Raw genomic sequence first — 14,191 nt, forward strand, 5'->3', positions numbered from 1 at the left:
TATATATATATATATAAAAAAAAAAAAAAAGATATCACACAATACACCAGACACATATTTGGTGTACTGTCTTGTTAAAAACTGGCATGTTAAAATAAAAAAAATAAAAATGTATACAAGTATACATTATATATATATATATATATATATATATATATACACACATATATATTTTTTTATTTAAATTTTTACATTTAAATTTTAAAAATACAATAAATTATAAAAAATACATATATAAAATATAATTTATTTAGCTTTAATTTATTTTAGCTTTAGTACTTCAACCTACTTTAGTTCTTTGTTTTTCATATGATATTTATATTTTATTTTATTTCAGCTTTATTTAAATTAATGAACTATTTTCATAGTTTTAGATAACAACATCAATAATATTTTACAACCTAAACTAACCATGCTGTGTCATAAAAATCAGAAATGAAAAAAAGAAAATTATATAATATATGCATATACACACACACACATATACTCACAAACATATATATATATAAATATATATATATATATATATATATATTTTTTTTTTTTTTTAAATACAGTTAATTTAATGAATACATTTAAAATTCAAATTACATTTTTAAAATAATTATCATGTCAGGATAGGACAGGATGATTTTCATTACTGTATAACAAGCCCAGAAGTAAAACATATGTTTTACATATTAAAATAATTAAAATAATGTCAGCATGCAAAAAATAAATACATAAACAAACAAACAAAGTTTACACTTTTATTTTTAAATGAAATATTAAATGGATAGTTGCTGTATAAAAAATTATTGTGTATATATTGTAATAGTTTATTGACCAGCTTTTCCATTTACTAATTAATTTTAAATGCTTCTGCAGTATGAGAAACTATTTTCATTATATTCAATTTTCTAAATTAATGAAACTGATGCATAATTACAAAAGCATTAGCTATTAATTATAAGAATATTTATTTCACAGTATATATATATATATATATATATATATATATATATATATATATATATATATGCGCATCTTATATATACACACAACAAAAAATATATATAAATAAAAAAATAACTGATTTGTTTTTGATCTCAGAGGCCAAACTAAAACCACTTGCTTTGTTTTCTATTCACTGTTTTGCATTAATATTCTAGTCTCATCTCTCAATATTCCCGAGGTTCAGATGGAGTTCCACAACACACTCCTGCCAAACACTGAATATTAGAAGATGAGCAGCAATTTAACAATGTCACCTTTAAAACTTTTTAAGTCTTTACCTAATTGTATTATGTCACTTAAAGGGCTTGGTGTATTATGGGAGAAGAGCAAGCTAAAGTATTAAAATAAATGCTTTTTTTGGACTTCACCACTTTTCTATAAATCAGCCAAGTTCTAGACAGTTCATTACTCAAGTCAAACAGACAAAAACATACTTCAATACAACTTCCTGCATGTGTAACTGTGATAACCGAGGAAACCTCTATAGATTTGCAGTCACTCATTAGGGTCAAGACACATAACCACAATTAACGTTGAAAACAAAAGAGAAATGATGATTGAAGCTTTTAACACACCTGGAGAGATTCCAAATGAGAGCCAGATTGTCCTTCCCTCCCGACACAAAATGACTGCTGTCATCAGTGAAACGGACGCAACTCACGTCCTGATAGTGTCGACTCAAAATGGCCAGCAAATTTCCTGTTGACATCTGTTAGAATAGATTAAAAGTTAAAGTTCATGATGAAAATAAATATTGCCCCTGTCCTAGGAGTCAATGACAAATAAGCGCATCCACAATAAATTTTAGTTTAAAAGATATGTGCAAAGTTCATATAAATATACTTTTTCAGGGCTCAACGCTAAGGATTTTTTTCTACTGGCCCAGTAGGGCAAGTGGTTCAACTTTTACTTGCCCGGTCAAAACTGCCACTGGCCCTACAACAAAAAAGTTCAATAGCTATCATTGTTTTTGACTCATGTTATCTTTTATTTTAATAAATAAGCTTATATGACACCAAAATTTTACATACCAAATAAAACTGTACAATTCTCGATTCCAATTTCGATATCACACCTAAACCTATTAGCCTAAATAAAGTCCTAAAATGCTGCCTTCGCAGGCAATATTCCAAGGCAGGAAGGCATCAAGGAACGTCCGATTCCAAATTCTGCTTCGCTTCCTGTCTCCGGAGGTACCTTCTTTTGATTGAATATTGAAGGCAGCATAGATGTATCCTTCGCTGCCTTCGATTTTCCACAATCCTGTGCGTGTGCATCATATAGGCTATATAGCTAAAGATATTCTGGTGAAATTAAACTTGTTACTTTATATAATAGATGAGATCTTCACCATGATATACTTTATGAATAGTAATAGTGTAAAAAGCATAATAAATAATATGGTTTGTAATAACAGAATTTAAAAAAAATGTTAAAAGGGTTTAAATGAGTAGTAAATAAGAATAATATTTACAATATTCTACCAATAACAACGAAACAGCCACTAAAAAATGTCACTCTCTTTTCTGACGCACAGACTTTCAATGACAATGACACTGCGGTCTTTAAGTATTATGTATTTAAGTATTATTAAATCATTTATACTGTTTAAGATAGTTTTTCTACAAAATGTACAACTTAACCGTTAGGTAGTAACTGCCTGATAGGGCAGCGAGGTAGCAAGTCAGCTGACTAGGCTTTCGGACGCGGCCATTATTTGTTTGTTCAAAAAAAACATTTATTATTATTAATATTTTATTAAAAATGAAAAGATGATTTAAGGAAAAACAGCACACAGACTGAAAGAGCACAAACTCAGTCTTTGCCAGCAGGTGGCGCTTATGGAATAAGAGTGATATTACGTTTCTATGGTTACCACTGTAAACAAAGCAGCTCTGTGCTTATGAAGGCTTCTTTAAAGGGGTCATCGGATGCTAAGTTCACTTTTTCATGTTGTTTGAACATTAATGTGTGTTGGCAGTGTATGTACAAATCTACCCTATAATGATACAAATCCATGCAGTGGTTTTTAATGAATCTGTAAAAATAATATCACCTTTTTCAAATCGAGCCATTCTCAGATGCCTGACAGAGGCCACTCCCACAATAGTTGATTGACATGAGCTCTTACCTTAGACCAGCTGTCACAGTCCAGTAATTTTCCATGTTTTGATGCCAGAGCAGGGATGTAAATTAGACAAGAATATCTCAGATTGAGTGATTGAGGTGTTGTGTTGCTGGATGTAATAATGAACATAGTGGTCGTCATTTACTCCCGACATCTGAGCCGCTGAAGATGCAGTGGATTACGTTTGTTTGTGAAGGGAATGCGCCTCCCGATCTACATATATCCGTCTGTGTTCATGCGAATCATTCATGATCCAGCTTCACTAACAGCAGAAGTGAGTATAAGGGTTTTTTTAGGAATCTTTGCGATCGCCTTTCCTTATAACGTGGTAGTTAGGAAGTTTAGCGGCTAAATGTGGCTAATGTAAACAAAATCGTCATTCCACAGAGAGAAGAGAGGGGTGGGGTGAGCAGAGCTCATTTGCATTTAAAGGAACAATCCCTTAGAATGAGATGATTTTTGCAGAGCTGATTTTGGCAAGGAAAAAAGGGTGTTGTTTTACAAAACCATTGAGAATTTTTAATCAAAGTATATTAGAGACTTTTCATTAAGATCCTAAAGAATCATATCAACCTGTGGAAAATGGTCATCCGATGACCCCTTTAAATACATCATACATGGGCAAATGAAAAGAAAACGCTATGTAAGCAGTCAGTTCCCCTCAGATAAATTCTCATAAACCACAGATTCAATATTTAGGATAATATTTCGCGCACTGTGCACCGTGATCTTGTTCTGCCTGCTACAGTATTTTTTTTCTCTTTGCATTCGTTTTTTCTCTTTGTGAGTCTTTGGCCTCTGTTAACGGATGTCTAAAGAGTTCGTCATATTTCTACACACACATGACTTTTTGAAAGAAGATTGCATGCAGTTTGTGTGCAAGCCCAGAACAAGAGATCGATTGAAATATATATCCGGTTGATCGGTGCATCTGTCTCCACTGTATAAATTGTTTTGATCATTGTTAAAGGATAAGTCCACTTCCGAAACAAAGATTCACATATAATGTACTCACCCCCATGTCATCCAAGATGTTCATGTCTTTCTTTCTTCATTCGTAAAGAAATTATGTTTTTTGAGGAAAACATTTCTGCATTTTCCTCCATATAATGGACTTCATTGGTGCCCCGATTCTGAACTTTCAAAATGCAGTTTAAATGCGGCTTCAAACAATCCCAGCCGAGAAAGAAGCATCTTATCTAGTAAAACGATCAGTTATTTTCATTTTAAAAAAATACAATTTAAATACTTTTTAATCTCAAACGCTCGTCTTGCCTTTCTCTCCCTGAACTCTGTGTATTCTGACTCAAAACAATATATTTTCTCCCTCAACTTCAAAAATCATTTCAAAATCATCCTACATCGCTGCAGAAGTTCCGAGCCAGACTTTGCAAAGTGAACATGCAAAGAAGATCAAACACTCTTAACAAAAAAGGTAAAACAGTGATATAGGACGATTTTGAAGTTATGGGAGAACATGCGATGGGAGTTTGCAACATATCCTAACTGTCCTGAACAGGAACAAAAACAGTCCAGGCAGCGTAAGACAAGATGAGCGTTTGGCATTAAAAAGTATATAAATTGTATTATTTTTATGAAAATAACCGATCGTTATGCTGGATAAGACGCTGCTTTCTCGGCTGGGATCGTTTACAACTGCATTTGGGATCGTTTGAAGCCGCATTTAAACTGCATTTTGGAAAATCGGGGCACCATATTAGTCCATTATATGGAGAAAAATGCTGAAATGTTTCCTCAAAAAACATAATTTATTTACGACTGAAGAAAGAAAGACATGAACATCAAGAATGACAAGGGGGTGAGTAAATTATTTGTAAATTGTCGTTCTGTAAGTGGACTTCTCCTTTAAAGCTACAAAGCTAATATTTTTGTAGGTTATTTGTCCATTAGAGATGCGTCTCACTGTGATCGCTTAAAATTTCAAAATCATCAAGGTTAAAAAACACGTGCAAATAATAAACTATCGTGACAACGCGGCGGTGGCCCGATCAGTATTATAAGATATTGCCAGAAATTATTACATTTTTTGAGGAATCACATTATTTGACATTTTACAACCTGAACTAACATCTCTAAATAATTTCATATTACACAATCAGTCTTTCTTCAGTTATGAATTTTTTATTTATCGCCCCAAAAATAATACAGTGTAATATTCCTTGATGTCTCCTCACCTCCCACAGGTATATAGTTTCAGCAATGCCTGCCAGTACATGGAGTCCATCAGGAGATGCACAGAGACACGTAACGATCCCGGGACACACAATCTTCTGCTGCAGCTGGTCCTGAAAGATAGTGATGTGCAGAATTAGAGTTTTTCCCAAGCAGAATTCAGAGCATTCAGAAGTGCTCACACAATATTTTCAATCTGAAACCCACAAACAACAACTAGTAACAACTATAACAGACTGTCACAGATTCATTAAACTTACTTAGATCTGAAGTTTAAATACTGCAGGTAGCAGAGTAATGAGTTACATTTGAGCACATATTTCTGGCTGTAAAAAGTTTTATATTCTTCACATCTTTACATTTTTGACAGGTGCCTTTTCAGCTTCATTTACAAGTACTTGTAATTAGAATAAATTACATTTTAAAATACTCATAATCAGACTACAGTTACTTTATTATGAATTACATGATTACATATTATTTACACAATAGCAATACTTTATTTATAATTTGGTTCTCCCTAACTCCTCTTTTTCATTGTTTAAATGTTCCCTTCTAAAGTAGCCTACTACATAAATATACAGAAAGTCTTCCATTTTTGTGGACATTCACGCAAAGACCTATCATTAGTCAGATGGTGACACTTCATTTGACCACTGGATTTACAAAAATCATTTAGGTTTAAGAAGTGTTTTAACATTATATCAACTACTGATGAACACATTAATTTTTATTTGAATTATCACACCGTATGTAAATAAACCATGTATTTCTATGTCTTTCAAACATACTAAAATGCAGAAATTCACGAATTCACCAGCTGTTTTGTCATCTGATCGTCTTTCTCCTAATATATTTAAATATTCATGAGATTTTAAAATAAATATTTTAAAAGTTAAGAATCACATTTGCACATTCACAGTTCGCTGACATTGGTTATGGTCACATGACGTAGGTAAACAATAAAATTAAATTTTTAAGTAAGTGTTTTATTTTGATTTGAATTTTAAAATGACTTATTTTAATTTAACATTTGTATGATTTATTTAACTATTAGCTTTTAATTAAACTCATAACCACCCTCGGCAGCTCCTTCACAAACCCCAATTTTGGAAACCTTGATGTAATATAAATGTTTAATGTTTAATTAATAAATTCATGTTGTAAATAACAATTACTCTTTGTATCTTATATCAGTGTGGTACAAGATTATCCTATTTAAATCAATGTGATAAACAAGTTCAAAAGTAATCCAACAGTTGTCTGATAATATTACATAAAATGTGTAACATAATGGATCACGTCACTAACTTCTCTCATGTAATTTGGAATCTAAATAAATAACTGGAATATAAATACACACAAATTAATGTATATATTTAAGAGAAATTTGTCATTTATGTACAAAAAAAAGATTTATTTTATTTATATACTTTTAAATATTTCTTAAATATATACACGAATGTGTTTGTATTTATATATACATCATAATTACACACAGCACACACACATATTAGGCAAAGTCAAACTTTTATTTTATATGCAATGAACCATGATTAACCCTTTGACAGCCCTAATTTAAATAATGCTATTAGTGTTTGTATGTTTGTTTGTTTGTTTTTTAACACCATGCCAGCTTTCATGGCTATTTTTTGCAGAGAAAATGTAATATTATAACTACATAATCTATTTTTGCTTAAAAACTCTAAAAGTATATTTGGTTTAACACTGTTAAACATTTCTTTAAAAGTGTTAACTGGGTAAAAAAAAGGTTTCTTGCAGGGTTAAAACCAGCATAATCTAATAAAACATGCTTAATTCATGGACAAGGGGTTTTGACAGAAAGACCATACTAGTGGATCTTCTTAAATTACAATCCTGGAATGACCTATATAGCATAAAACTTATTAAAATATGATGAGCTGGACTTTATATTGCCAGTGATGACTGCACGGTGCACAATATGCTGACAAATAACACGCTTGTGATTTATGATGTGATTTAAGTTAATACTTGTATTTATTTTTATTTATTTTTCACAATTTCAACCTTTTTTACTTTCACTTATATGCTAGTACAATGTAACAGATTGTAAAAAGTACTTACATGTAATATTTTAATAGGATCATAAAATGCATGTACACTAATTATACAAAAACTATAAATTCTTCGCTGTCACAGCTTGACAGTTTGTTCATTAACAAACAAAGCTCTTTATGTATTTACTTTTCTAAATAAACTGAAAAACGCTTGTTCTGAAAAACTCTATTTATCACTTATTGATTGAGTGTAACATCAGTGATGCGTATTTATTAGTAATAACTACATGCAGCAGCTCTACCCACCTTTCTTTGGATCTCCCACACGTTGATGAAGTTCTTGCCGAGTTGAGCTCCTAATATGTATTCTCCGTTCAGGACTGTTAAAGACCTGGAGGAAGTGTTACCCCCGCGATAGGACAAGAATTCTGACCCGGAATGAGGGTCGTAAACCGCGCAGTTAAACAGCTGACCCGCTGAATCCGCAGACAGAACTACCTCCACGGGCGCCGACATGTTGGATACACAAAGCGCGATTATTTTGGAAGGCGACGAGGGGCGGGTCTGCGCAACGTCATTTCCCATAAAGCAAGGGACGCTGGGTTTTGATGTTTTACGCTGTCAACTGTGTTTATGTCGTGTTTGCGTATATTACGCTGTAAAATCGCCTCGTTAAATGTTCCCCTAATTTGAAGGAACTTTCACCACTGTATCAGCTTTTAAACTTAAATAAAAAATACTTTTAAAATGGCTTAAATGGACATTAATAAGAGAACACTTAAAAACAGTAGTCTATATATTATAATTTACATGGGAGCGGGTCGCCCCTTCAGGGTGGCCTAAATGTGGCCTACAACGTGCAGTAAACGGTAAAACCGTTTGGACTACAAACAAGTGTGTTCATAATTAAATCATACATTAAAATAACATGGTAAGACCCTGGTGAAAAAACCAGCATATGCTGGTAGGTATGTTTTGATGCTGGGATGCTGGTTAGGTAGGTTTTGATGCTGGTTTAAGCTGGTCCTTTGCTGGTTCATGCTAGTCCTTGACCAGCAAAAACCAGCAAAGGACCAGCTTAAACCAGCTAAGGACCAGCATAAACCAGCATCAAATCCTACCTAACCAGCATCCCAGCATCAAAACATACCTACCAGCATATGCTGGTTTTTTCACCAGGGGAGACACAAATTTGCAATATCAAGCAGCAAAACGAGCTGTTTTGTACAGCTAAAAATAGCTGGACATGGATGACACCAGAAGCCTGACCCATAAAATTAACAAATGGCTGCTCTCACACTTATACAAGAAGAAAAAGGTGAATAGCTTTCACGAAAAAAAAAAAGACCTCATTTTAATCACAGATGCGTTATAAGTTACCGTATTTTTATGGCGTATTTTTATGAATTTAAAGGTAGACTATCCACCTTTTTCTTTAACAGCAGAAGTAAACCTATGGGTGAGACTTCCGGTTCATTATCCGCTATAGGGAAATAACGAGAAGAATGACAACATGCAGTAAACAGTAAAACTGAAGTAAGCCTATAGATGAGACTTCCTGTTCATTAACCATCAATAATGTGAAGAATAACAACGTGCAGTAAATGGTAAAACTGTTTGCACTGTAAACCAGTGTGTTTATAATTAAAAGAATACTTTAAAATAATACAGTAAGACACACCAATTTGCAATATTAAGCAGCAAAACAAGCTGTTTTGTAGGTGGATAGTATATACATTTTGTTGTTGTTCTGCTTGTGTGTACAGGTGAGTGCGTGTTACTCCTTTCCTTTCTAGTCAGTTTGTTCTCTTTCAACAGATTATTGTTAAGAAGGTTGACATAGTGCTGATGGAAAGGTTACACACATTAAAAGGCTGTCTTTTATCAAGTAAAAATTAGAGAGTCAACATTGTAACTTTATTCACAAATAGCTATTAAAAGGTTTTCATGAATTTCTTTAAAAAAAACAAAACAAAAAAAAAACAGACAGTGGTAAAACAGTGTGATGAAATTTCTGAATAGCTCTTAATGTTAATATCTCATTGGCATATTAGCCTGGTTATTCCAAACAAAAAAATAAATACAATTCTGAAACATCTAAACCCAAAATTCATATACTTTTTCCAAATAAAAAATAACTAAAGAGAACCAAAAAAAAAGTTACCACCAATGAAGTACAGCATATGTTTGTTGAATAAGGCGAAGAAATTCTCCATGCTTTCAACCGGGCCACCAAAAATGTTTGCAACACAAATACCTTCATTACAAATGATCAAAAATTTTGCATCAGCACTTCCAAATGAAGATTTAATTGTGCTTCAAGTCCAGGGTTACAAGTGCACCTGAGCGGCGTCCTCAGAACAGTGTTGCACCGGAACATGTACCCAAATACTCCATCATCCAGCCTTCCCCTCGTCTCTGAGAACAAACATGAGTCTCGTTATCAACACAGACAAAACAGAGACTGTTATCAACTTGATTACTCTGAAAAAGCACTTACATGGTACCAAAAGCAGGCTAAGGCAACCAATCACGGCCAGTGTAACACTATTCATGGTGATTCCTTGGCCTCCGCTGTCATTGAGCTCAAGATGATATTCATGTTCAGGTTCATTTTCATGTTTTTCCACTTCTTTGCACTTCATGCTGTGGTGAAACAACAGAAATCAAAGTCTGAGATATAATCAGCAACTACAAAGGTAATGCAATGTACGATTTTGCAGGATATTTTCACATGCATGCTTTATAACCTAATTTAGGCATGCTTAAAACCAAAACTCTTTCAAAATTGATGAAATAGAGTTGTAAGATGCTGTATGACTTACAGCTGCTTTTGTAAATATTGCCTGGTGGTCTCGCAAGCCTGTTTCTGTTTCTCTGCAGCCGTTTGGAGCTGTTTAGCAGCGATGCGCAAAGCCTCGCATGATGCCAACTCCTGGGCCTTCAGAGTCAAATTGTGCTCCAGAGCTTCAATCTGGTCTGAAATGATAATGAAAAACTCTCTTCAGACAATGTAACTCATAACGTTTTATAAGCTTCTCACAACGTTAGCGCTCCTCTTCAAACATTCTTAACAATATTCCAAACATTCTTTGAGGAAAAAAGGTTTATAAGTCCATTGGCTTATAAGGCAATGTCTAGGTACGCCGTAACTTATCAGTTCGTTTCTTAAAGGACCTCGCTGATGTCAGAGCACTATTTTGGGTCGTAGCTGGTAGCTGGCTGGTGTTGTTCGCTTGCTGCTTTGTCTCAAATTCGACACTGGTGTTAAAGTATGGTCTTGGTGTGAAACGTTTTTCTAGACATCACACCTAACCTGTTTTGTGAAAAGGGTTTCCAAAGCCAGCTAGCTTTTTTTTTTCAGATAACCTGTTTATCAGCGGGGCAAAAGGGCTGAGCGAGGTGATTTAATCTTTAGTCTCTCTCGCTCTTGTATTCCCTGTTATTTTCATATCTCATGCATTCAGGGGTCATTTCCTGCAGTTGTTTAGTGAGCCAGGAAATCCTTTGCAAATTAAACAATATTCTGGCTTTGAAATGTTCAGTATAAATTTGGATAAACAGTACTGTTCCCTGCTGGAAAAAACAATGACTTTTGGTGGATTTATGGTCTTAACAGCTTGGTTTGAGTTGGTTTTGGCTGACTTAAGTTTGTATTAGCTGGTTTGAGATGATCTTATCTAGGTCAGGATGCTCTCCCACCTGGGGAAGCAGATTTCATCTGCTCTAGGTGATCTCGAGACTGTTTTAGATCATTTAAATGGTTTCCCATTGGTCATTTAGGTTGTAGACAATGTTGAAAACCAACCAACAAACCAGTCCAGGCAGGCTGGGAGACCAGTTGAGGCCAGAAAACCGTAAGCCGGATTAAGCTTCTTTTCAGTTGGGTTTGGCAGCTATACAAAAATTGTGCTTTTTAGAAAAAAAGCCCTTTAAATTGTTATACAATTATAGAATACATACACACTACCATTTAAATGGTTAGCGGCCGGTATTTATTTTTTAAGAGAAACTGATATTTTTATTTAGCAAGGATGTATTATATTGATCAAAAGTGACAGTAAAGACTTTTTTACAGAAAATGATTTCAAATAAATACTGTTCTTGAACTTTTCATCAAAGAAATGTTTGAAAGTATATTCAAAATGTTTCCATTATTAACATTCTAAGTCCAAAAATGTTTCTTGAGCAGTAAATCCGCATATTAGAATGATTTCTGAAGGATCATGTGACACTGAAGACTAAAGTAATGATGAAAATTCATATTTGCATCCATAACAGAAAACAGTTCTTCTAATATTTCACAATATTCCTGTATTGTTAATCAAATAAATCCAGTCTTGGTTAGCAGAAGATACTTCTTTCAAAAAAGTTAAAGTTCCAAACTTTTGAACAGCTCTGTAATGCAATACTTGTATTGAACTTGACAACCTTTTCTGTAAATATAATACATAAAAGCACATAAATAGACAGGGCAAAGAAATCTGACCAAAAATAGACGAGTTTTATAGGAACGGTACCGCTAGTTACCGCTAGCTTCATGTTATTGCAACAACCACTGTAGAGAATTCCATGTGACAAACAAGCCTTTCCTATTTGTTGTCTCTTCCGAGTTTCTATGGTTACATGGGAAAATGCATCTAAGAATATCGTCAGAGAGAGAGAGCGCTCCTTTCATGGCTGCTCTGAAGAGAGGAAAATCTCTGACGTGAATTTTCCTACCTTTCTGCAGGGTGACTTCAGCAGTGAGATTTTCCTCCATGATCTTGTATTGTTCAATTTTGCCTTGCAAAATCGTGATGTTTTCATTCAGGATAGCCTGTGGAGACGTAGAATGTTCATTAAACTCAAGTTAATAACCAGGGTGAGGTTTAGCTGTGGACATTCACACTTGGACATTAAGGTGTGGCTGTCAGACCTCACGGGCGTGTGAGTGAACGCCATCACCTCCAAAGGTCAAACCCAGCATTTGGACACAAAAAAGCTTTTTTAGTGCAATCCAACACCCATGATAACGCTAAGAACAATGTGAAGATTATCAGGACAGTTTTTTCCAGGAAGAGCTGTGATTGATATCCTGCCCCCTCAATGGGCAGGAGATGTGTTTAATGTTTGGATCACTGGATTTGGAATATATTTGCATAACAGTTTAGATTTTACTTAACCTAATCTGTTCACCACTTCCCGTTGGGTCTCTTTATGTAAAACAAACCCAGTTTCATATCTGGGTTTCAACAAATATGAAACTCAAAGGCATGCTTTTTTATATCTCAATGTCATTATAGGCTAGAAGAAACCCAAACAAAAAGATAAACTCACGTTTTCTTGCTGGCTGGTGTTCAAAGAGACGTTCAGAGACTGTATTTGGTTCTTCTGCTCGTCGATTTGCTTCTGTAGAGCAGTCTGGTTCCTCCATCCCTGTCTCACCAGCTCCTCAAGAGCTTTTCGGTCTTTGTTCCACACCACTTTTGCTCCTTCGTGCCTCTCCCTGAGGGCTTGCATCTCTGTCCGACACTGACTGGCTCCCTTCATCTCAGGCGAAGTGGCCCATACCACAATAATGATAAGAGAGATGATCGACCACAGGGCCAGGCAGGCGATCACTATGTTTCGTGTAGTCTGAGAAGATTTGGAGCTTGTCATTATTGATTTCAGGTCGGAGGTGTCCGAGAAGAACGGGCTGGTGGGTGTGAGTCAGGCGAGAGACTGTCTTCTAAGTGAAACGAAACTTTTAAAGTCTGGGCTTCCCCTCCAAGCTCAGCTCAGGAAAGGGGAGTGGCTCTGCTACTGCGATGGGACCTGCTGTCCACCTCCTCAGCCCTCCAAACACATGGATTGCTGCAACGTGACATCAGCTCGAGGTTATCCTTTGCCGTTACTGGGAAAACCAATAGTCACCTCACTCCTGTTTTTAATGAAAGCGAGTGTTTCAGTTTCCATTCCTCTAACCTGGGGAGTGTCCTGGCAGGAGTCCCAGATCTTAGGAGAGCGTGTTACCTCTGCTAGGTCTGAGCGGTTTTTTAACAGGAGCAACTCAGTGTTTCCTGAACTTTTGCCAAGCACAGAATGTCCATGCCCCTTTGAGTCACACCAACACACACATACAGGAGCTTTTAGCAGGACTGACTGCATGAAATCACCTGTTTTTATATAGATAATATGGTTATTTGTTTACTTTATGTAGATAGATAAGCTGGTATATAAATATTAAATCTTTACAGACTTTGTATAACGCCTCAAGCGTCCTCTACTGGATAAAGAGCAGCGGTTCAGAGCTGGTTCGAATTAGAATGGACCTTCGAAATTCTGCTGCTCAATGTTTCCTGCGAGTGATGAGTCAGTTGCGGGGGGGGGGGTCAATTACATAATGCTGAAGGGTGGTGGCTGCTTCCATGGGCCGTGGCCCCCTTGAATTGAATTCCTGAGTTTAAATTATGAACTCTTGCAAGATTCTGGTACATTGTGAAATATATTTTGTCAGACTTGAGGTGATTAAATAGCATCAGGCAGTTTTGAACAGTTCTGGGGTGGAAGATTATTCATTGTTGCATCCATTCATGCATCCATCCATTTAAATGTTTCATATGATGTTGCTAAAAAGAACATTATTTTGTGTATTTGGTGTAATGCAATGCGTTTACGTGGTTTGAGGTTCAAAAAACGTATAAAAACACTATTTTCTACATACTGTACATTATTGTTGCTCCTCTCTGCTCTGCCTTTCTGAAACACGTTGATTTTTGCAAAGCTCATCGTTATGAAAAGCGCGGTGTGCTCTGATTGGCCAGCTATTCAGTTCGTTGAGATTGGCCAAATACCTCATCCCTGTGACGGA

The 14,191-nt window shown here is 35.1% G+C and overlaps 2 protein-coding genes across 2 annotated transcripts in view; both read right to left on the bottom strand.

Annotated features, from left to right (window-relative positions):
* wdr18 (WD repeat domain 18) overlaps nucleotides 1–7,926 on the bottom strand; it is an 81,934-nt gene extending 74,008 nt beyond the window's left edge. Inside the window, exons 1-3 of the mRNA XM_051122300.1 lie at nucleotides 7,663–7,926; nucleotides 5,320–5,430; nucleotides 1,572–1,705 (exon numbers count right to left, since the gene is read on the bottom strand). Of these exons, the coding sequence (XP_050978257.1) occupies nucleotides 1,572–1,705; nucleotides 5,320–5,430; nucleotides 7,663–7,872 (455 nt within the window). The 5' untranslated portion in view covers nucleotides 7,873–7,926. The remainder of the gene's footprint in view (nucleotides 1–1,571; nucleotides 1,706–5,319; nucleotides 5,431–7,662) is intronic.
* Nucleotides 7,927–9,251: 1,325 nt separating this feature from the next.
* On the bottom strand, nucleotides 9,252–13,105 carry si:ch211-1a19.3 (uncharacterized). Its single transcript, XM_051122315.1, has 5 exons — nucleotides 12,676–13,105; nucleotides 12,079–12,175; nucleotides 10,182–10,335; nucleotides 9,857–10,002; nucleotides 9,252–9,774 (listed from the first exon to the last, which is right to left on the bottom strand). Coding segments are annotated over exons 1-5 (723 nt in total). The 5' UTR covers nucleotides 13,000–13,105; the 3' UTR covers nucleotides 9,252–9,772.
* Between the last annotated feature and the right edge of the window lie 1,086 nt (nucleotides 13,106–14,191).

The sequence above is a fragment of the Labeo rohita genome, chromosome 11 (genome assembly GCF_022985175.1).
Source record: "Labeo rohita strain BAU-BD-2019 chromosome 11, IGBB_LRoh.1.0, whole genome shotgun sequence".
In the NCBI taxonomy this organism is placed as follows: Eukaryota; Metazoa; Chordata; class Actinopteri; order Cypriniformes; family Cyprinidae; genus Labeo; species Labeo rohita.

Bases quoted from the DNA above. Each gene is read 5' to 3' on its own strand.
- si:ch211-1a19.3 (XM_051122315.1), bottom strand. From the start codon at position 12,999: ATGACAAGCTCCAAATCTTCTCAGACTACACGAAACATAGTGATCGCC. The intron at 12,176-12,675 runs GTGAGTTTATCT...ACGTCTCCACAG, and splicing joins ACACCAGCCAGCAAGAAAAC to GCTATCCTGAATGAAAACAT. The intron at 10,003-10,181 runs GTAAGTCATACA...GTTTCACCACAG, and splicing joins CAATATTTACAAAAGCAGCT to CATGAAGTGCAAAGAAGTGG.